The sequence below is a fragment of the Pinus tabuliformis genome, chromosome X (assembly GCF_031772625.1).
Source record: "Pinus tabuliformis cultivar Carrire ecotype Pingquan chromosome X, CPIR1, whole genome shotgun sequence".
NCBI lineage: Eukaryota > Viridiplantae > Streptophyta > Pinopsida > Pinales > Pinaceae > Pinus > Pinus tabuliformis.
The window spans coordinates 1,144,864,053-1,144,888,670 of record NC_142308.1 but is presented as its reverse complement, the minus strand read 5'-3'; the positions used below and the strand labels follow the sequence as shown (position 1 = coordinate 1,144,888,670).

The 24,618-nt window shown below is 37.9% G+C and overlaps 1 protein-coding gene across 4 annotated transcripts in view; it reads right to left on the bottom strand.

Annotated features, from left to right (window-relative positions):
* The window catches only part of LOC149143923 (uncharacterized), a 289,497-nt gene that overhangs the window by 165,331 nt on the left and 99,548 nt on the right, over positions 1-24,618 (bottom strand). For all 4 annotated transcript variants that reach the window (XM_089446412.1, XM_089446413.1, XM_089446414.1 and 1 more), the window contains exon 7: positions 8,979-9,046. In XM_089446412.1, the coding sequence (XP_089302538.1) occupies positions 8,979-9,046 (68 nt within the window). The remainder of the gene's footprint in view (positions 1-8,978; positions 9,047-24,618) is intronic.

Genomic DNA, 24,618 nt, shown 5'->3' with positions numbered 1-24,618 from the left:
CCTAATTTATAAACCCTTTCTAGAAAATGCTTGAACCTTATAACTCCCTTTATAAACTTATAATTACTTCAATGGCTACAATTTATCTTTAAGGTTTCGCCTTATAAAATTTTGATATATCTTATATAACAAATTTCAACTCTTAGCTTTTCGGGCTTGGGCTTGGGCAACCTTGTGTACGCCTTTTGTACTTTAAGAAAGAATATTTACATATTATCTCAATTGACTTCTTTTGTAAGCTTAAATATCTTATTTTCCTTTCTATTTATTTTTAACTTGTATATAACCTTTAAACTTTGACATAGCCTCACTTTAATATAAGCTCTTAAATTAATTATTTTTTGGCTTATAAGATATGGTTTATAGCAGTGTTTTAAAAATCAGCCGAGTCGACCAAGTCGGACCCCTGCTCGGGTCGGGTCGGTACAAAAACCAATTCAAAGGCTGGTCTATTACCAAACCGGCCGAATCGGTCATCGACTCGGTCGGTTCAGTAACAGACCAGCGTCCTCAACCGAGTCCAACTTAAACCGGCAGCGGCGGAATTTGGAGGGAAAGCGGACTCCAACTTGTTTTTTTTTGGTTTTAGGTTTTTTGCTTGTCCATCTAACCTCTCCCAAGCCTATAAAAGCTACCCAACCCCCTTTATTGTGCCTGCTAGTGCTACAACTTCTACAGTTGCAATTGGAGATCGTGATGAGGAGGAGGAGCCATGGGTTTCCATGTCTGACTCTGATTCAGAATCCGAGCCAGATGATGTTGGCTTCTCTAGAAGTAGCTAGTAGTGTAGTGACTAGTGATGTTTTAGTTTTATTGTAGAGGTCATTTAGAGCCTCCTTGGTTATGTGTTTTTGTTCTGATCTCTCTATCATGTATGTATTGGACAGTACACTGGATGCCATTTTGATATAATGGATATATTCATGAGCCTACTTTGATCATATGTTGTCTTCTCTATATTCTAATGCTTTGTGTTTGGAAACATGAATGAAAATTTTTAAAATTATGCTTTTTCATAAATAAATATTAAAAATATATATATTTAATGTATTTTTTACAACGACGGAGTCATTGAAATCAAACCAGTTAAGTCGATATCGAGTCAGAGTCGACCCTCGGTCGGTTCCGAACCTGAGTCGAAGGTTTAAAACATTGGTTTATAGTAATATAGTAGTCATCCTATTTTAGGATACGAACTTCTTTTATGAGTAGGCACTTTGAAATATTGGCGAGGTTGTACGAAAAATAGCGTAAGGTTACGATTTTAATAGATGTAGGACCAATTTGATATCTTAGATGGTTTCCGAGTTGAGTATGCTATGTAGAATAGTTCCTTGTAACCCTATTTTAATAAACCCCTTCATTAAAATTTAATATTATGAGATTACCATGTGGATTTGTTAAAATTGGCATCTAGGGCCAAATTCCACTTTGGTCTACTCCTTTGAGGAAGATTATTGTGGCATTGAATTCCTACTTTCGAGAGGTCCAAAATCGACGTTCAGATCACCATATTTGGATAAGGGAAAATACTTATTCACCTAAAAGAAATTCTACAAGTCATGACCTTATTAAGGCGGGAAAATTGAAAATTTGAAATTTGAATTTGCCTCCACAAATATCATGTCTATTTGTATATATAGGTGTCCTCCAACCTCATTTAGAGGACATCCTATGAGCACCTATATCTGAAATAGGGCAGCGAATCTGAGGCTAGGGCAAGGAGGCAGCTAGTACGAGTTTGGGGAGGAGATTGTCTTCCTCTTAGGTGGGGAAGTCTAGCAGAGAAAGGCAGCAGATGCCTGGGTCAGCGAGGAGGTGTTTCAGGTTGATTTAAGATGATTTAGGGCAGAGGACTTCTGGCCAGATCAAGACGCAGGAGCAGAGGTGAGTTGGGTGTGTTTGTATGTTTGTTTTATGATCTATCATCTCTGTTCAGTGGGCTGCAGGGCTGAGCTTCTATAGCATCACTGTTGGGAACTATTATGAGAGCCAAGAAACCTTATTTGGGAGTGTTTACCCTAGCCGCAGTCAACCTACAGCAAGTCGTTGATGTTCAGAGGTAGCGAAGGCTGAATCAAGGTGTTTTCACACCCTAGGTAGGCCGCATACAATATTGTAACAGATGTGTTCATTGTGGAGTGACTTGTGATGGTTCCAAGGCCTACATAGTGCAGGAAGGCAGCGTTGAAGGGTTGTTAGTTTGAACAAAGAATCACAGCATCTTGGAGCTGAATTAGGGTCACTGCAATGCCCTAACTAAAGCTCAGAAGTTTGCACAGAAGCCTTGGGCAGCAACAGCGTATGTCACCATTCAGAGGACATTATGTGACTGCTCTAGAATTGCAACTGTAAACAACCCATCTATTTACCTAAGGTCAGAGTTTGCCAAGTCAATTTTGACTTTGAATTGATGTACTCTCTCTCTCTCTACTAAACAATTGAATAATAAGAAGAATTGATCTAGGGTTTTCCCCATCTTGGGGTTTTTCCCTGGCTTATGCCAATTACTGTGTTCTCTTGTCTTGGCTTGTCTTCTACATTAATGTTGAATGTTCTTTCATCAGTTACTGTTATAAGTCAATGACTAATATGATTGCTAATGGAATAAAGAATGGGCTCATGAAGTAACTGACCTAAGCAAAGAACATGTTAAAATTAACAGGATTTGTATGGACACATGGAAATTGTTTGTACGGACGTGACTGTGTGACTAGACGAAATACACTTAGTTGTTTCAAATGATGCGATTATTCCCCAAAATTGTTGTGCGGCTATCAAAACTCGTTTTGATGACTATAGGGTAAACATAATTCAGTGGTTGTTCGAATTAGTCGCTGGTAAAATACTGACTGGCCCAAGTGGAATAATGTATTGTCGTGACTGAATGCAGCATGGCGTTGGCGGAAATGAGACAAGTAGTAGCGGAGAGTTGAGTTGTAGCGGACCGACCGAGACTATGGTGGCGGTTGCTTCTTTTGTGGTTGTTTGTTGAACGACAACTGCAAATGTTGTGCCGACGGCCATAATGTTGATGACGGGGCGATATGCGATTGTGGCCCAAACAAATCAAAAGATTTGAATTTCGTTTTTATTTGTTTTTTTAAATAATATTTTGTTATATCACTTTTCTTCTTTTTTTAATTTTTATCTGACCCCTTTTTTTCTCAATTCTTTTAATGAATATATATACTCTTCTTTTTTTTCTTAAAATATATTCTCTTTTTTTAATATATTTTGACTTTTTTTTATATAGCCCTTTTTTCTCTCTCTCTCTATTTTTTTCTTTTTTTCTTTTTTTTTAAATGGCCAAAGGTCTCGTGGTAAAATGGAGAAACTCCAAAAGTTGTGTAGTGAAACGCTAAAATTACGACGGCAACAAAGTTGACGAAAGTTTGATGGCCAAAGGTCGGATCAAACTGGCTCTATGTAACAGTTGAGCAGCTAAAGGATCGAACAGCTCTAATACCAATGTTATGAACAAAGTTCATAAACACAACATAATACTCAAAGGATCTGATATATTTAAATATCCATGATAGGACAATAATATTTATATATATATCGTAGAAAATCCACAAAATTTTGATCTGCTATAGTGAACAATCTAAAAACTGAAAAACTAGTTTCTTTTCACTAAAACACAGAATTTCTCTACTTCAAATTTGCAACGAAATAGGAACAGAAATAAATACAATTCAGACAGAGAATGTTTATAGGGAACCCAACTGGGAAAACCCTCTGCTTATTTATTGATAAAAATTGGGCAGTTGATCTCTTACAAATACAATTGTTTCACTTGGAGAATACACCCTTCTCTCTTCTTATCCTAGGCATGAAACCCTTGCAAGAATGTTGATCATGTTGCTCTCTTCCCTTGCTCCTCCTCTCCTCTGAATTCCTAACGCAAACCCAAGGAACCAACTCCCTAATTCCTTGTGCAAGAGTTGATCCTTTAGCTCCTAAATTCTAGCGCATGAACCAAGGGAAAATTGCCTTCTACCAACTCACACAAGCCTTCATCTTCCCACGCTCACTTACAAGCTTACACACGAAACTGGTGCAAATAAGGGTGAATACAATAGTGTCTTCGTTCCTTGTATATAGCAATTTGAATTGGTAAAATTAGTGAATTTTCTAATTAAGGAATCATTTTGTGATTGATTGAGTTAGCATGAGTTAATTGCTCATGCAACTTGTCCTATTTCAAGTCAACCACTTGAAAATCAATCACTTGTGTTTTTCCTCAATTAACTCACTAGAAAATCAAGAACTCAACCTTTAATTTCAACACATCAGTTAACTGCAACCTAATTCATCCTAGTTTTTAGGGACTGATTCTTAAATTATAGGAACTCGTCCTAAATTTTAGGGAATCTCCTAAATTTTAGGAAATCGAGAATGACAAAGAAGAAACTCAAATTTGACTCCTTGAATTAAGGCACAAATCAAGGAATCACTTTCTCGCTACTATTTTCAACATGCCCTCTTAGCAAGGAAGATATTCCTGGAAGAACCTCATCCACCTGGATCTGTCTCCAACACTACCAAGTTCTCCGCTGCTGTAGTTGCTCCCTCTGCACTAAAAGACTTCCCTGCTTTCTTCTACAGAACCTACTTTGAAGACCTATTCTTTCCCACCATGCTCTGTGAGTCCACCACTTTAGTCGTAAGTGCCATGTACCCTGTGTACATTTGTGTTTGCTTCTTGATGTCGGGAAACTCAACTCTCTTCTGATCTCCCTTAACCAAATCCTCTACCCACTTGGCTCAAAATCTCCCTATATTGGCTTCTGATCTCCCTTAACCAAATCCTCTACCCACTTGGCTCAAACTCTCCTATATTGGGAGTATCTGATTGAGTGGTTGCCTCCACTCGCCCTGGACTATGGTCCTGATCATCTTGTTGGTCGGCCTAACTACCAACTAGCTTAGAATGAAACTGAGATATTGGTTGACGCTCCATCTTGAGAGCTCTATCCTAATCCCACTCAACCACCACTTCTCTACTCTGAGTACCCCCTGGCTTGCTGCTCAAGGCTACACTTGTCTCTACCTACAACTTGTAGAGATTCTTCACCCTCACACCTATTTGCTTCTTACATCCAGAAGCTAAGTGTTGGAGGTACGCCTTACCTCTGCTAAAGATGATATCATATCCCTTGTCCTCAAGGGTAGCTACCAAAACAAGATTGTGTCTTAATCATAGAACATAGAGAACATCTCCAAGATGAAGAGGATTACTTGACTCACTATGAAAACTAACAATGCTAACTCCTCTAGCTGCATACTAACCCTTATCTCCTAGCTCAATCTAAAATTGCATGTCCTTCTCCTTCAAGTGGCTGAAAACCTTCTTGTTCCCGATCATGTGGAAGGATGCTTCTGAATCAATATACCATATATTGCTCTCTGTTGAGCTTGCCATGCAAGCAATCAATGAAAAATCTTTCTCGAACTGGGCAAAAAATGCATCTACCTCCGCTGATGTAGCAACATGATCCTTATTGGACTCCTTCTTCTGATTAGGACACATAGAAGCATAGTGCCCAAACTCATGGCAATGGAAGCACTTGATCTTGCTTAGATCCTTCTTCTTGCCCTTCTAACTAGACTCAACCTCTCCTTGGACCTTCTTGCCCTTGGCCTTGCTACTCTTTGCCTGTCAGGGCACAGTTCTCCTCATCCTCTGTCATAATTGATCTTCCTTCTATGGTTCCTCTCTAGATCTCTTCATGTATGGAGTTAGACCAAAACCTTTCCCAATTTGGGAAGTTCTCTCTCCCACTAAGAGCATCCTGGAACCCTTCCATGACTTGTGAAGTCCAAGCAAGAAAAAACACACAAGATCATGATCAGATATAACCACACCCACCCCACCTAATCCATCTTGTACCTGAGTGAACCTTGACAAATATGGACAATAAGCTCATCCTTGCTCATCTGAACACTTCTCAACTTCTCCTTAAGAGAAAGCTTCCTAGTATCATTGGTACTCTAATACAACTTCACGATTGTATCTTACATCTTATACATTGTCTTCTTCTCATGGATATGAGACACTATATGATCTTTGACCCGTTCTAGAATGATCCTCCTTGCCTTGATATCATTCTTATTATGTTGGGCCAATTGTTGGGCATCATGTGGTGGTAGGATAGCTTACTTCACGAATTCTCCCACACCATTATCCTCCAATACTATCATAATCCTTCCTTTCCAAGAGATGAAGTTTGATGCTCCCTCTAAACAGTGATCTGCTCTCAACCCTTGGTAAGCCATCCTCCTTCCCCCGAGAGCTCTCTAAAACCTACCCACTAACAGTGTGTAATCCTTCACAAAAGATTGTACTTAGGACTTGGAGGTTGCCAACTTCACTGCTCCTTTAGTCCTTCAAAGTCTGCAGACTCTTGGGCTTCAATTTTTTTCATTGCTAGCACTCTTGTTGTCCTTCACAAGATCTGCTCTCTGGCCACAATTAGGCACCTACTAACAGCACTCCACCTGCAGTTAAGTTGCCCACAAAAATTATCCAACAAGACCTTGTCCACTTAGCAACAAAATCAATTTGAAAACACTATGCTACATAACTTTTTATACTTTTCTGGGCTTGAGCATCTATTGTATGTTCTTGGCTTGGTTAGGGCTTATGTCAGTCCACTTTAGCCCTATCTACCTGCTCCCACAAAAACCCTCCTTAGGCTAAGGTCCTCCTCTGCTTACAAGCTCCTCTCATGTGCTGATTTCTAGGGTTGGTTCTAGCCCACTGTTAGAAATTTCGGCCCTCCTCAATCTGAAGTTACAAGGCACAGCCCTCTTGCCCAGACTACACAAAATTTCAGCCTGATTTCGGAGAGGTATACCACTAAGAAACTCACACAAAAAGTTTCCCAGAATTCCCTTCAACTTGGCATGCACTTCTGATCAAACTCAGCTCACTAGCTGTCAAAGAAATCACCCCAAAAAGATGTCTTTCACCTTCGCTGAGCTCCTTGATCTGCGGTCTACCTCAGATGATGTTTTCCTTATGATTCATTGCACTTGGATGTGCCAATCACCTTGTGATGGTCTTTATTCTGACCCACGCTCTGATACCATGTAGAAAATCCACAAAAATTTGATCTGCTATAGTGAACAATCTAAAAACTAAAAAACTAGTTTCTTTTCACTAAAACGCAAAACTTCTCTACTTCAAATTTGCAGTGGAATAGGAACAGAATTAAATACAATTCAAGATACAGAATTTTCATAGGAAACCCAACTGGGAAAACCCTCTGCTTGTTTATTGATAGAAACTGAGCAATTGATCTCTTACAAATACAATTGTTTCACTTGGAGAATACACCCTTCTCCCTACTTATCCTAAGCATGAAACCCTTGCAAGAATGTTGATCATGCTGCCCTCTTCCCTTGCTCCTCCTCTGCTCTGAATTCCTAGTGCAAACCCAAGGAACCAAGTCCCTAATTCCTTGCGCAAGAGCTGATCCTTTAGCTCCTAAATTCTAGCGCATGAGCCAAGGGAAAACAGCCTTCTACCAACTCACACAAGCCGCCTTCTTGTCATGCTCACTTACAAGCTTACACACAAAACTGGTGCATACAAGAGTGAATACAATTGTGCCTTTGTTCCTTCTTTATAGCAATTCAGATGGCTAAAATTAGTGAATTTTCTAATTAGGGAATGATTTTGTGATTGATTGAGTTAGCATGAGTTAATTGCAAATGCAACTCGTCCTATTTCAAGTCAATCACTTGTGTTTTTCCTCAATTAACTCACACTAGATAATCAAGAACTCGACCTTCAATTTCAACACATCAGTTAACTGCAGCCTAACTCTTCTTAATTTTTAGGGACTGATTTGTAAATTATAGGAACTCCTCCTAATTTACAGGGAATCTCCTAATTTTTAGGAAATCGAGTATGAAAAAGAAGAAACTCGAATTCGACTTCTTGAATTAAGGCACAAGTCAAGGAATCACTTTCTCGCTACTATTTTCAACAGAAATGTATAAAAAATATGAAATGATTCATTGTTACAAATGAGGACCTGCTTATATACCTAGGCAGGTACTCTTTCATGAACAGTCATGTCCTTAGGGACATGACTCTTTGTTAACTAATTATTATTTAATTAACTATTTTTTATTATTATTTATATATTTATATTTATATTATTTTTATAAAAATTATATTCGTAACATAATTTACTATTATACCATGAAGGCCATGGCTTGGAGCCATTATTGTGTGCAGGGAAAGTTTGTATAACATGAAGGTGTCCTAGAAGAAGAGGTTATTTCTTGAAAAAAATACAACATTATCTTCATATAAAAAAAAACTTATTTTACTATTCTGAAGTTTAATGTGGAATGAAAGAACCACTTGAAAACCATATTTTTTGCAATTTGAAGTATTTGAAGTTTAATGTGGGATGAAAGAACCACTTGAAAACCATATTTTTTGCAATTTGAAGTATTCTCCAAACTCGTATTTTCTTATGAATAGTGTAGATCTAGGAAATATCCTTGCCAACGTTGCAGATACTCTTCACATGCCCTGAAAATATTTTAAAATATGGAATAAACAATCAGAAAGTAGGAAGCACCAAATATGCTTTGACAGGTGAATGTACTCACCCTACAATGGTGTGTGTGCGTGTGTGTGAGCTGATAACAATTAATCACAGCTGGCCTATAGCATGGAAGCAAGCAGCCTTTGTCAATACTACTTGAGAAACAAAAAACTCCCTAAAAGGAAAAACATTTGTTGATAATGATTTTCCCATCTGTTTTCGTGAGGCAAGATGTATCCTCGCTTAAATTAAAGTTGTATTTGTTTTGTATGGAGTACTGCTTAGCTTTCTTCAACACTGAAATTAAATCTAGATATAATGCAGGGGAGCAATAGATCAGAAGGATGATTGTGCCATACAAATACTGCAGATGGGAGATAAAAATTTAGGACAGGAACACCATACCTCCAATGACACATTGCCAACAGACTGAGATTGCATGAAAATACCCTTCTCTAAAGTACTGGAAATTGCTGGAACAATGACAAGACACAAAATTAGAACACTCGATCAGAAATTCAAGTAGACAAAGCTAAAGAAGAACATAATAAAAAAATAAAAATAATAATAATAATAAATATATATATATACTTAGAAAGCACTTCAGCAACACAGTTAATAATCATAGATAAAAGGGAAGGAGAAAAAAGGGCAAACAAAGCAGACAGAAACAACACTGTTGACTGTGAACTAAACAATACAAAGTGACTCGACATTTACAGAATGGACATAAACAAGCATAGGTGTCACCATCTCAAATGCAAGCCATTACCCTCACTTCATGAAAGAATCTAATATTTACTAAAGAAAAACCTCCAGAAGATGTGTTGTCTGCTTATAACGCTAGAAAACGACAACAAGACACTTGTTTGTCTTTATTAAAAAAACTGCAATAAACAACTGATGTTCAAATGGAAAAAGCCGAGGAAATGACTTCGATATCAATGCAAGATGTAAAACAAAATCAAAAGGTGTACTGCTTACAGTATATAAGAAAATCATTGGGCTCCATGCTGAGAATCAAAATTTGCATACCAATTATCCAATTTATTTATATATAGATAACCAAGGTTATTCCATGTGGAAAAGTAACTGCATTCACTAAGCATCCAAGCACTAAAGAGCAATCAGTTTCACTTAGAAATTAAAACTCTGAAGAGACATTAAAATCCAGGTAGATTGTGTAATTTCTATTGTTGATTGGCCTACAGTTAGAAGGATCTGATTAATGCATCAATAAAAAAATAAAAATAAAAATGAAAAAATCCACTATGCATGCCTGCACCCCCTCCTTGAAAATAATTTAAAATGTTTATTTGTTTATCCTCTGCCATAACCTTCTTTTTATTACAGATTAAGCATTATTGCCAAATGCTATTAAATTCCATTTCTCAGAGTTGTGTCTTCATAAGAAAAAGAAGAATAAATGCATAGGAGGAAAGCTTTAGTCCATTGAACCCAAAATGTCCATCCCAGATCAAATTTATTGTGTAATGGAGGAAATTTAGAAGAGTAAAAACTTAATAATATTTATTTTTAATGTGTGATCCTAGTGGATGTGTTAAAATCGGCAACTAGGGCCAAACTCCACCTCGGACAGCTCATATGATGGAGATGATATATTTATTGGATTCCTCTTTTCAAGAGGTGCAAGATTGATCTAAAGATCATCTCATTCTAACAAGTATAAATGGAATTATGAATTTATTTCTTCTATGGACAAATTGTCAAGGTCGGCCAGAAGTCTGATGTAGGCTCATGAAGCCCAACAGACGTGTCTCTTCACCCTCAACGTTGTGTATATATAGAGCAGTCATTTTCCTCATTTGGTCACTTATCATCACACATCTTTCTCTCTCTTCATCTGATTGGGTCATACGAATTGCAGGCAACCTATTCTTCTCCACACGTGCGAAGAGTTGACTGAATATTTCTGTTCTCTGCGTTGACCGAGTTGCAGCCAGCTTTGACCAGCGTTGACCGGGCAGTGTTTGACTTCATTTGACTGCAATTTTTGTGGGAGAATTTCTGCTCGGGCAGGCTGCATATTGTGGCACAGAAACCGAAATTTTCTGGGCAGTTTGACCAGCGTTGATTGCAGCCCATTGACCGCAGAATTTGACTGTGTTGACCAAGTTTGAACAGATTTTTTCAGGACTGTTTTGGGCTGATTTGGAATATCTTTGGAGGCCGAGTTGACTCAGTTTGACCGAGCTGAATTGTTGGAGAATTTATGCTGGTTTGACCAGCGTTGACTTTCTGGTTAGGGCATCCTGTTGACTGCAATTTGATTGGAGAGTTTTGACAGTGTTTGGGCAAATAAATTTTGCATATTGTACTCTCTCTCTTTGTTGAACTTTTGAAGAACAATAAGAAGATTTGATCAAAGGGTTTTCCCCACATTGGGGTTTTTCCCTAGCATCCACCAAATATTGTGTCCTCTTGTCTTGGCTTGTCTTCTGCTTATTGTTTATGTTCTATCTGCATTTACTATCAATGTTAATGTGATTGTTTATCTCGAAATTGATATTGGGCTAGTAAGAAAAATTGAAGTAAATTGCTCTAAAGCATATAGAACATACCATTGTTATCTAAAATCAACATGGTATCAAAGCTGAGGTGAAGACAAAGCCCAAGCAAGAGTGAGAAGAGCAATCACTGAGATTTGTTGAACAAGGGAAAGATTATTGAACCTCCTTCAAATGCACCGATTGCCGCTAAGACAAAGTACAAAAAAGGTGAAGTCAAAGCTAAGAATATCATCAAGTGTTGAACCTCATAATTACCCTCTCCTTGACATTTTTTCACCTTTTTCCCTCACTTTCTCATAAGATTACAGACCCAATCAATGATAAATGCTAGGTTTTGTCTTAATTTAAGCATTAAAATGATCACCATATTATATTTTCATGTTCTTGTTATTTTAAAAGATTTTTGCAAATTAACTACAGAACGTAGCCTATTCTGCAGCTAACTGTGGATTCCGTAGCTACTCTCATGGTTTGGCAGGTTCCAGGTGTCAAATGAAGAATTGGGCCACATGGGCATTTCTAGAATCATCTCCACATTGATTCTATCCTATTCACTTAGTCCAGATCAACGAAAAAGCAAGCCTAAGGTCATGGTCAAAGATGGAGTCAAAGTACGTTATCCAAAAGCAGTAGGACTCTTGATTTGCTCTTTCGTAGCTAATCAAGAGTCTAACAGTTCTGTTGCAAATCTAATTCGAATTAGCCACTTGTAGCTAATCAAAAGTTTAAACAGTCCTATTGCAATTCGAATTAGCCACATGTAGCAAGTTTATCTCATAAACAGTCATGTTAAATTTAATTCGAATTAGCCACCTGTAGCAAGTTTATCTCATAAACAGTTATGTTATTTTCCTTTAAATATTGGTTGCATGGAACCGAGAGGAAGAAGTTAGAAGGAATTACGTGTTAAGTTCAGGCTTTTTGCTGATACTCTGTATTCAGACTTCGTTTTTTTCATAATACAAATTTCGTGTTGCCAATGATCGTTTAAAGTGCATCCTTAACTAGCTAGCATTCCAGCCACGTCAGTTGCAGAGGGCCCCTGCACTAAAGGAGGTTTTTCATTTGTTGTTTTTAGTTCAATTTCCATTACTCTGTTTTCAGCAAATCTGTTTTCTAAATTAGGATGATATTTCATTTCAGTTTTTAATCAATAGCATAATGATAAATCACAATTGTGCAGCCTTGTTCTTCTAAGATATTTCATGGAGAAAAACGACTCTGTTTCCAAACTGAATTAAGATTGAAGTAATAAGAATACACAGTTGCTTAGTTTTCTTATTGTTTTGTCATTCATTTTCTTAGAATAGAATTGTCAATTAATTGTGTTAATGGATGTTTTCAAAAGCCATTTCAAGATGATGATGATCCTAAACTAAATGGTTAAATGTCTAATTCATACAGTGATTGAATTTACTCAGTACATTGTTATTTTCCTAGGAACTTAGGAACTAAGGTATAATTGATTTCTTGCACAACACTTCAAGAGGGTAATGCTTCACATTTGAATGTTGGAGAAAGTCAAAAATACATTAGTTGTTTACAGTTAGTTTTACATGCTTTTACCTTTTTTGCTTTCAGATCCTCACTTAGTTGCATCACTGATATTCCCAATAATCATTTCAAGGACATTGATTTAATCATATTCCAAAATTGAATGGTTGAATGTTTAATGAATGCAATTACTAAGTTACCTTCTGCATCAATTTCATTCTTGGTTTTAAGAATTAGATCCATGGATTAGGACTAATGATAAGATAAGATAGATGCTCTGTTTTTTTATTAGGTTCTAACTAGCCAACAGTTCTTGGTCCATTTTTAGGAAATTAGATTAACTTAGGAACATTTCCTTTCCTTTAAAATTCATTAGATTCACTTAAATTTTCTCATAGTTTCAGGTTGTACATTCTTAGACATCAAAGAATAGAAACCCCCCAAAAACAACATAAAATACAAAACAACGAAGTAAGAAAAAGGTTAACTAAGCACATATAGTGCACCACACTTCATCAGCTTACAAACCTCGGTTGATAATTTATGCAAGCAATTTAGGACACTAAATTGACTAAACATTTTGGCGTCGTTGCCGGGGAAGTGTAATTAGGTAACCTCATCTCTTACATCTAAAAAATGATATGCGTAGAGAAAGAGACTCTAGGGGTAGATTCATAGCTAGAGGCAGGAGTTTAATTCCTACAACACCACTTACTCCACCAAGACTAAGAAGAGATACACCTCCATCTCAAACTCATATTCCACATTTCACTAGCCATAGACTTCCTGAAGTTCTAAGGTCAGAAATCCAATTAAGAGGATCTCCTACTTCATCTACTGAGGCAATCCTAGAGGAAGAAAATCTTGGATCTCCAACAGAAGGAGTAGCCTTTTTCACCTCTACAAGGGAACATATTTTAGCTGAAGTGGAGAGGGAGAAGTAGAACCTTTCTTCCACATAGCATTGACAAAGGAACCAGAGGAAGAGCAATTAACCTTGCAGGTTGAATCTTATATTAACTCTGAAGAATCTATAATGGCAGGAAGAGAAGAAGGAGAGGGAGTTCTGAATGGAGAATTTGCACTATTTGGAGGAGGAAGAGGTAGAGGAAATGATGGAGAAGGTAGAGGAAATAGGGAAGTTGATAATTCTTTTGGATTCCTTATAGTTGATGAAGAAACAGATGCCACAATGAAAAATATTTCACCTTCTGTCCTCCCAAATTTTCATGGATTAAAAAGTGAAGATCTCGAAACCTTTTTATTTCAATTTGAAGTCTTGTGCAGATCTTATGATTATCTACAAGACTCTCAAAAACTTAAATTATTTCCTTCAACATTGAAAGGAGTTGCTTTAAAATGGTTCATGGGATTGATCACTCAGTTTATTAGAACATGGAATGACATGAAGAGAGCATTTTTGGACAGGTATTTGGATTATTGCATGCCTATCAATCACAAAGATGAAGTTTTTAAAATGATGCAAAGAGAGGATGAAAATTTGGAGGATTTAATTGAAAGATTCAACTATAACTTAAAAAGAGCAAAAATGGATAACTTAGATCAAGATACTTTAAAAGCTCTTTTATTAAAAGCCATTAGAGATGAGTGGATAGACATCCTTAACATGATGGGGAAGGGAGATATCTCTCAACTCCCATTAAATGACATTGGAGAATTATGTGTTCATCTCTCAAGAGGAAAATCCAAAACTGGGAAAGGTCCAAGAGATCCTTCTCTTGCTAGAGTGAATAAATCTGCAACTGGATTAGTGAGTAGGGCAGAAATTGGAAACATGCTTGATGAATTTAAAACAGATATTCTAGGGAGCCTTAGTGAATAGATAGACACCCTTAAGTTACAAAACAAGCAGAAAGCCGAGACTGATGCTTTAGCTATTTTCTGTCCCAAATGCATAAAGAAGCATGCTTTAAGAGAATGCCCTTTGGATGCAAAAATCATAGAGACTTGTGTGATTTGTTCAGAAAACCATGAGACCAAGAGTTGTCCTTCAATTCCTGGTCTTAAGGCTATTTTTCAAGAGGAAACAATTTCAAATCCAACAGAATCTCTTTGCTTTGTCTCTAGAAGACCTTGGCAGGGGCCACAAAACCAAGGTTTTAACAACCAAATGTATATTCAGCCCCCACCAAATTGGAATTCTTGGCAGCAACCTTGGCCTCAATCTCAATCTCAACCTCAACCTGATGAGTCGATGCCCGATGTTGAAGACCCGACATTGATCCACCTCCCCATGAACCCTCCTCCTCAAAAAGGAGACCCTCATGGCTTAGGGACACTCTCAGGGGCACTTGCATCATCTTCATGCACCTCTGCACCTGACCACATATTCCAGTAGCACATTCTTTGACACTAGCAACATAACCAGTAACATACATCATCAACCTCTGTTCTCTATTCTGCAACCTTATCTCTGTGGCTGCAACATAAGTTCAACAATATATCTCTGTCAACATCACTAGCTCAACAATATTTGCCATTGCCTTGAATCACAACTTCTTCACAAAACTTCTGTTATGCTATCAAGTCACTGTCACTTCTTCGTTGGAGCATATCACACTTCTTTTGCATTCACATCACAACATACCTTGCTACTCATCACATCAGCAACTATAACATCGCAACATCATCGGCAAGCAATCAACATCTTCATAATTACTCATACATAGCAAGCATAACAAGCATACACAACAAGTATATCATCAACTTGAACTGTGCATATATCAACTGACCCTTTGCCACCCTTTGCCATCAATGACAACTTTGCCAATGGGAAGGAGAGTGTATATTCATTCATTCATCCCACACTTGTATTACAGAAGTGAGGAGTGGAGTGCACTAGTTTCTCTCTCTTGCATGCTCCTCATTGTATTCTCTCGTTGTCTTGGCGTGCCAAGGTTCTTGGAAAAGTTCAAGGGAAATTAAAAGGTTAGGAGTTTCACACTAAGGATGCAAAGAATATAAGATTTATAATAAGTCCTATGGCCTAGAGGGATTAAGGAGAATTGTATCTTATAGCTCTTGTGAGAGAAGAGGACTACGGCTTTCGAAACCCTTGTTCTACTTAATGTGCTTGTTGAGAAGGAGAAGAGAACAAGGCAATGCACATTAGCCAAGGAGGACTTTTCGATGAGGATTCCAACTTGTTAAGGATTGTCATTGGGGTCACCAGTTTTGGTTAGAAGTGATTTCTAAGCTAAAAGGAGTTGATAGTTAGGGTTTTCAACTTTTCTTGGTTTCCCTACCTATGATTTGGAAAGCCTCAAATTGTACCATGTTTTGATAAGTTATGACTCGTGAGTATGTATATCTACTTTATCTCTTATTTATAGATGAAGCATTTTAGTTGTCCAGTCATTGTGTACTTGCAAATTTGACTTTCAGTTTGTGTTGTCTTGTTGATTGGTAATTTCCAGCATTTATTTGTTCATGCTATTTGACATAACATAAGGCTGGAATTGTTATTTAGAATGACTGTTGTAAATTCTGCAGTAACAAACTTATTTCAGAGTTCTTATATGCATAAGATTAGTATGCTCCAAGGGTTGTAAATTGTTGCAATCAATCTACACAGTTTGTTCTCTTTTCTCTTGAATCACCTAGTGATTTGGAATGAAGTATTTGGTATTGTCTGTTGAGAAACCAAGGCTAGTAGAATTAGGGTTAGATTTCTCTTTCTTGATAATTACTTGTCAATTATATTGGCTTCTTTTATATCTTTGCTATATTATCTTTCATCAAGCAATTACCAAATTATAGGTGTATGAAGATCACAAGAACAAGAGACACAAGATGTAGGCACTCTACTAGGGCAAAACCCCTATCTAGCGGAAAACCCAGTGAAACTTCTTCCTTTAGTAGTTAAGATGAGATAATCCAAGACTCTTCGACCTCGACACAGACCACCAAGTTAGCCTCTCCTTCTAGCAACTTTGACCTTGCAGTAGCAGCGCTTCGACCCAACAAATCCAGAATTTTGACCTTCCAGCAGCAGAAACTTTGACCCATCACTTTCAGAACTTCGATCCTTCCAGAGTATCACTTCGATCCAGCAGCAAGCCCAGTAACTTCACATAATAGAGAGAAAGAGATAGCCCAAAAACTTTGACTTGTATTTCGTCCATCTTCACCTTGAACTTCGCACTTTTCTGCACCTCTTTGATGTAGATCGAACTTCTTGAGTTGATGTCTCCAAATGAAATCGAATTGCTTGTATATATAGGCTTTAGGTGAGGTCAAATTGCCCAAATTGAGGCCGACTTGATCTCCTTTAGGCCGACTTGGTGTGGATGTGACAAATACTTTATTTGACTCAATAATAAACCCTTTTACATGATTCAAAAGCCCAAGAAGGGTCTCTTTAAATGGAGAATGACTCTAATGACTCAGAATAAATCCTAGAAGTCCTCAATGGGGACTTTGACCTAAAACATGATGACCCAAGCATGAAACCCATGCTTTAATAAGTCATAATAATAATAATATATTTTTCATTCTTTGACTCAAATATAAATATGAAGACCAAACCTAGTTACATTCTTCAACACTCCCTCTTAACTAGGGAGGTATTCATAAATCACACATGTATATACAAGTACAAGGAAGATCTCAAAACACAAGAACTACGAAGAACTTCGGCACACAAGGTGCCACGAACTGGATTCCTAACTAGGGCAATCTATCTGAGTGGGACTAAGATGGACTAAAGCTTTCAGCCAGTCTAGGTACCATTAGGCTTACTTGCTAACCATCAACCCAGGGATCTAGATGTGTATCCAAGGTCAAAGCTCCATGAACAACGCCACCCTCCCTCTTCAAAATCTAGACATCATATATATGTCGGCCAGATGTCCTCCCAGGCACTTTGTATCACACAAGATGCCTCCTCAAGTCTTTTCCAAACATCTTTCATTAACGAAATCAGTAATATCAACCAAACCAAGCATGTTTCTCAAATACTCAAACTTCTTATTAGGAAGAGACTTTGTCAACATATCAGCTACCTGTTCATTAGTCAGAACATACTATAGCTTCACAATCCCATCTTGTACCAAACTTCTAATATAGTGGTACTTATTGTTGATATGCTTCGTCCTTGCATAGAACACGAGATCTTCAGAAATCTTAATGCTACTTTGATTATCACAATTTATCAATGTAGGACTTCGAGGTTTTTCAAACAAATCTGGCAAAAGCTTCCTTAACCATACAGCCTCCTTTCCTACTTCATATGCAGCCACATACTCAGCTTCAGCACTACTTAAAGCAATAGGATTTTGTTTTCTGCTCGTCCATGAAATCATCGCAGACCCCAAACTAAAACATCCACCAGTAGTGCTTCTTCCATCCGTCTCACTACCACCCTAATCAGAATCTATAAAACCTTTCAGCTTGACTTCCTTGCTATCATACTTTAAGCAATGATGAATAGTACCTCATAGATATCTCAATATATGCTTAGCAGCTAACCAATGATCATGACGAGGCTCCAACTGAAATTGACTAAGAATGTTCACAGCAAAACATATATCTGGTCTAGTGTTTACCAGATACATCAAAGAACCCACCAACTTTCGATAGGAGGTAGGATCTACAAGACTTGAGTTGAAGCTTCTTAATTTCTTGAGATTGATGATCATGGGAGTAGTCATGGGCTTCGGATCCATCATCCTGAATTTTGGCAACAACTTGATTATATACTTTCCTTGCCCCAAATAGATTTCCCCAGGTTTTTGCCATACTTCCAATCCTAGGTAATAATGCATTAGACCCAGATCCTTCATCTCAAATTCGGCTGCTAACATCTTCTTGCATTCTTGTATCCTTCGCTCTACACCTGTAATAAATAGATCATCCACATATAGTAGAATAATGACTGGCTCATTATCCACAACCTTGATATAGAGATTTGGATCAACATAAATTTTGACGAACCCGATTCTTAGAAGGTATGCATCCATTCTTGCATATCATGCCTTCTTGAGTCTACACACACGAGTATCTTTGCCATTTATTTCAAATCCTTCAGGTTGTTCAATATATACTTCTTCATCTATGGTCCCATTCAGAAATGTTGTTTTCACATCCATTTGATGGATATTCCATCCCATTGTTGCAGCCAACGAAACCAAAGATCTTATAGTAGTATATCTTGTGGTAGGTGCAAAGGTTTCTTCATAGTCTATGCCTTCCTTTTGAGAGAAACCCCTAGCAACGAATCTGGCTTTGTACTTATCTATGCTTCCATCAACAACGTGTTTGATCTTGTAGATCCATTTGGAAGTGACAACCAATTTGTCACTAGGTCTAGGAACAATTTCCCAAACCCCATTCTTCATGATGGATTGATATTCTTCCTGCATAGCTTTCTTCCATACTTCTTGATGAGCAGCTTCCTCAAATGTAGTTGGTTCAGCTTCTATTAGCTTTGTCATGTATGTAGCATATCCAAAATATATTTTTGGTCTTTTACTTTCTCTAAAGGTTATGTTAACAACTCCATGTCCTTCGGCATCTTCAAGAGTAGCTTTTAACTAATTTGGCCTTTTCCTTGTGTCGGGTATGATCACAAGTTGAATAGGCTCACTTGGTCCTTCTTCTTCTTCTTCTTCTTGATTTGTAGTAGGATTGTTGTGGTGCTCTTCTTCTTCGAATAGTGGTATGTCTTCGTCATTAGAATCAATATGAATATCTTTGGATCTTTTGTAGGCATGATTTTCATCAAATATAACACCCCTACTTACTTCAATGTGTCTTCCTTCTTTGATGTAGATTCTTTCGTTTGTCCTTTGGAAGATGGATATAGGCAGGACATCCAAAGATTCGGAAATGGTCCACACAAGGCTTCCTTCCTGTGAATGCTTCTTCGTTTGTCATATTATCGAGGATTCTATGAGGACTTCTAGTTTAAATATATACAACAATCATTGCAGCTTCTCCCCATAGAAATTTGGAATGTATTGATCAAAGATCATTGTTTGAATACATTCTTCGAGTGTTCTATTCTTCCTTTCTGCAACTCCATTTTGTTCAGGATTGTATGGAACAATGAGCTCCCTCTTAATTCCTGCTTCTTTCCAATATGCAATTATTTCTTTTTAAGTGTATTCTCCACCATTATCATATATTAAAGTCTTTATTCTTCTTTCGATTAAGGTCTCTACTTCAAACCCGAATTCCTTGAATTTTTCAAATACTTCATCCTTTGTTTTGAGTAGATAGAGCCATGTCTTTCTAAAATGATCATCAATGAAGGTTACATAATAGAGATGACCTCCAAGTGATTTGTCAGACATAGGCCCACATACATTTGAATGGATAAGGTCCAATATTTCTTTAGACCTTGTTTCACTGCTTGTAAATGGTTTTCTTGTATTCTTTCCTAAGGCACATCCCTTGCATATCCTTCACGATCTTCTTTAACATTAGGAATACCATTTGCCAATTTGTTGAGAGAGGGAATAACCTTGTAATGTAAATGACCATATCTTCTATGCCATAGTTCAATGGGATTGATTTCCATGTGAACTAGGGCTTGAGGAGATGGTGTCAATACTCTATATAAACTTCCTTCACAAATTCCAATGACTCTAGCTTTATCAATGCTTGAATCTTTACCCCAAGTCAAAACCTTTCCATCTACAAAAGCAACTCTATCACCTTTATCTTCTAAGCAAGAAATTGAAAGTAAATTCTTTTTCAAACCTGGAACATATAGTATATTATTGAGATGTAGCTTTGCTCCATTGTCCAACTTTAAAGAAGTTGATCCCAGGCCTTTAACAGCATAGCTTTTATTGTCTCCTAATTCCACTACATGAGAAGATTGTTCTTTCAATAGAGTATGAAGTTGTTTGTTATCTCCTGTCATGTGCCTTGATGCCCCACTATCAATAATCCATACATTGTCATCATTGAGTGAACCTGTGAGTGCAAGCCAAAAACCCTTTGTCTTTGATTTTGTTGAATAAGTTGTAGATGACCCTTTTGATACAGCTTCCTACAATGTTGAACCCCATTTTCAAGTATCTTATCATAGAGGGAGCAGCCCTTTCTTTCAAGCCAATAGAGTGATCTCCAATCTTCCCTGACCTTTGCTCTGATACCATGTTGAGAAATCAAGGCTAGTAGAGTTAGGTTAGATTTCTCTTTCTTGATAATTTGTGAATTATATTGGCTTCTTTGATATTTTATTATATTATCTTTGTTAATTTTAGATATGTTATATGCTGAGAGCAAATTTACTTCAATTTTCCATATTGGCTCAATATCAATTCTAGATTACCAATCACATTTAGCATGATAGTAAAATGCAGATAGAACATAAACATAAATCGCAGAAAACAAGCCAAGACAAGAGGACACAAGATGTGGCGCTAGCCAGGGACAAACCCCAATGTGGGGAAACCCTTGATCAATTTTTCTTATGTTCTTCAGTAGTTCAGCAGAGAGAGAGATAGTACATATGCATCAGAAGTCAACATTTTGACTTATCAAAATAAGAGCAGAGACCTTCCTTATGAAGATAACACATGAGGTAGCTGATCTAAACTCCGGTGAGGACATACTACTTCAACTGATCCTACAAGGTGACTCCATCACCATGTTGCACCCATCACTGTGTTTTACCTCATCATCATGCTGCACCCGTCACTGTGTTGCACCCAATCACAGAGCAGTATCTCATCATCATGTTGTACCCATCATCAACAAGTTGTTGCAATACCATGTTATACCATTGTGCTGCACCATATTGCACCATGTTGCACCCATCCTTACTGTCACCTATATGCTACACCACTATCATTGTACTTCACCCAATTACAGAGTTGCTGCAATATATTATGATGCTCATATAGCATCCAATATGTTGCAACCATTTACACTTATCAGCCTTAGCTACTTGCTATGGCTTGCAGCCTAGCAGAGCAACTAGGCTATGGTTGTTTAGGCTTCTTTCATATTCAGGCAGCGGAGAGCTTCAGTCCTCTAACAGTCCTTAACTGCATCTAACAGTCTTCTAACAATCCTCCTTAACTGCCTCTAACAGTCCTTCTAAACTGCATCTAACAGTCTTCTAACAGTCCTCCTTAAATGCCTCTAACAATCCTCTAACAGTCCTTCTAACATTCCTCCTTAACTGCAGATTAAGGCCTCTAATGATTATGTCCTAGTGCACATTTACACGTTGTTGTTTGGAGCCACCTTGAGCTGCCTATAGCACCCTCCTAAACTGCAGCTTATTTCCCTCCATGGACTGTGTATTGACTGCGTTTAGGGCACTAGCTTATGACAAATAAGACTGTGGTTAGGGCATGCTTGAACTCTCTCCCTTTTGGCTATGTCTAGGGGTAGTTAAGGGATCCTCTGCCCAGCAAGAAAGGATCCTACATCATGCTGTATAGAACCTTCATTTTAGGGCAGCATATAGGCTTCTAGTCACTGCAGTTAGGTGACATCTCCTTACTGCGTGGACAGGTCTCCTCAGCTGCATAAACTCCCTTTAGACCTGCGGCTAGGGCATAGCATGATCCTCATATCTCAGCGTCTAGAAGCCTTTTACTTAGGTCACTTCCTTGTTGTGATATCACCTTCTTCCTTGACTGCATTAGGGCTTCTGCCTTCATGACTATGTGTTAGTTAGGGCATCATAAGGCCAGTAGTTAGGGCTTCTTCATACCAGCGTTTAGCCTTCTCCATGATAGCATAGAGCCTTCTCCAGTAGGGCAGTGTTGTCTCTTAGGATCTCTCCTCCCACCAAAACCCACAAGTAAAGAGGAAGAGATCACAAGAAGAGTGTGTGTCCAAATGACTAGTAAGCCACCTCTTTTTATACTAAAGCATTGAGCACAAGTGGGGGTAATTTGGTTGTTGGCCGACCTTGACGAATTGTCCCATAACACAAATAAATTCATATCTCCATGAATACATGTCAGAATCGGATGATCTTTAGATCAATCCTACACCTCTCGACAAGAGGAATCCAAGAAAAATATCAGTTGTCATAAATAAGATGACCCACATAGTGTTTGGCCCTAGTTGCCAATTTTAACAATCTTTCACCAAGCAAGTACCAAATTATATGTGTATGAAGATCACAAGAACAAGAAACACAAGATGTAGGCATTTAGGCAAATCCCCTATCTAGCGAAAAACCCAGTCAAACTTCTTCCTTCCGTAGTTAAGATGAGATAATCCAAGACTCTTCAACCTAGACACAGACCTCCTCCAACCACCAAGTCAACCTCTCCTTCCAGCAACTTCGACCTAGATCTTCGACCTTGCAACTGCAGCACTTCGACCCAGCAAATCCAGAATTTCGACCTTCCAGCAGTAGAAACTTCGACCCAGCACTTTTAGAACTTCGACCCCTCCAGCAGTATCACTTCGATCCAGCAACAAGCCTAGTAACTTCACATAAGAGAGAGAAAGAGATAGCCCAAAAACTTCAACTTGTATTTTGTCCTTCTTCATCTTCAACTTCGCACTTTTCTGCACCTCTTTGACGTAGATCGAACTTCTTGAGTTGATGTCTCCAAATGAAATCGAACTGCTTGTATATATAGGCTTTAGGTGAGGTCGAATTGTCCAAATTGAGGCCGACTTGGTGTGGAGGTGACAAATACTTTATTTGACACAATAATAAACATTTTTACATGATTCAAAAGCCCAAGAAGGATTTAAATGGACAATGACTCTAATGACTCAAAATAAATCCCAGAAGTCCTCAATGGGGGCTTTGACCTAAAACATGATGACCCAAGCATGAAACCCATGCTTTAATAAGTCATAATAATAATAATAATAATAATAAATTATTTTTCATTCTTTGACTCAAATATAAATATGAAGACCAAACCTAGTTACATTCTTCAACACTGTCCACTGTTGTAATTAAATATTTTAGAACATCCCTACGGCTGAAAGCTCTCAGGTATTAGACCTGGGTGTAGAAATTTCTCATTTCCCACCCTGGTTTTCAGTTTCACCTTATTTCTCCAAAATAGTTAAATGCCCTTTCCCATATCCATACATTCAACAACAGGAAAATAAATTTTGCTGAAAACACAAATTCTGGAAATATAACAGAATGTTGGAAAATGCAGAAATAAATATCAGCACATACAAACAGCCATTTAACACATTTAAACACAGTGATTTTTGGTCAAGGTGACCCTGGAAAAACCCCCTACAACTCTTGGGGAAAACCAGTTCGAAAGCTCCTTCTTATTTCTGGAAAATGCTTTTACAGTAAGAGAAATATTCAGCAAAAATCAACAAGCAAACTTTTACAACTTATCTCATTTTTCGTGCCTCACAGCCAACTGGAAAAACTTGCAAATAGCAAAACAAAACAGCGATAAATGTTGTACGGCCTCCTCGATTTTTGTGCCCAAATTTTAGCCTTAAATGTTGTTGTACTCACTGCCTAGAAAAGCGTGCATGCTGCCATAAATGCTGCTGTACGGACTGCCTAGAAATGCGTGCATGCTACCATAAATGCTGTTGTACAATTTTCCTCTATTTCTGTGCAGAAAACAGCAGTACAACTGTACGGATTTCTGCCTAGAAAAGCATGCCAAGGTACAGCCACTTGCTGTACGACCTCCCTTGAAAAATGTGCCAGCAAACTTCAGATTTTCTGCTCCTCGATTTCTATGCTAACTTGCTGTACGGCCTCCTTGGAATCTGAACCAAAACTGTTGTACGACCTTTCTAGAAAATCGTGCCCAAAACCTGCCTTTCACTGTGTGCTAACTCAGTTGTACGGACTTGCTGAAACGCTGCCTTGGAATGTGTGCCAAGCTGTTGCCTCCTTCTCCTCACTGTCCAGAAATCTCCCTTGCTCTCTTGCTCTCCTTCTCTCAATCTGCTCATGAAAAGAATGAATGACCTTTTCCTCCTTTCCCTCCTTTAATCTAACCCTAAGTGACTTTTGGGGAATCCCTAAATCCAATGGCTGAAATACATTGAGATCTAGGGGTGAGATTAAATGCTCA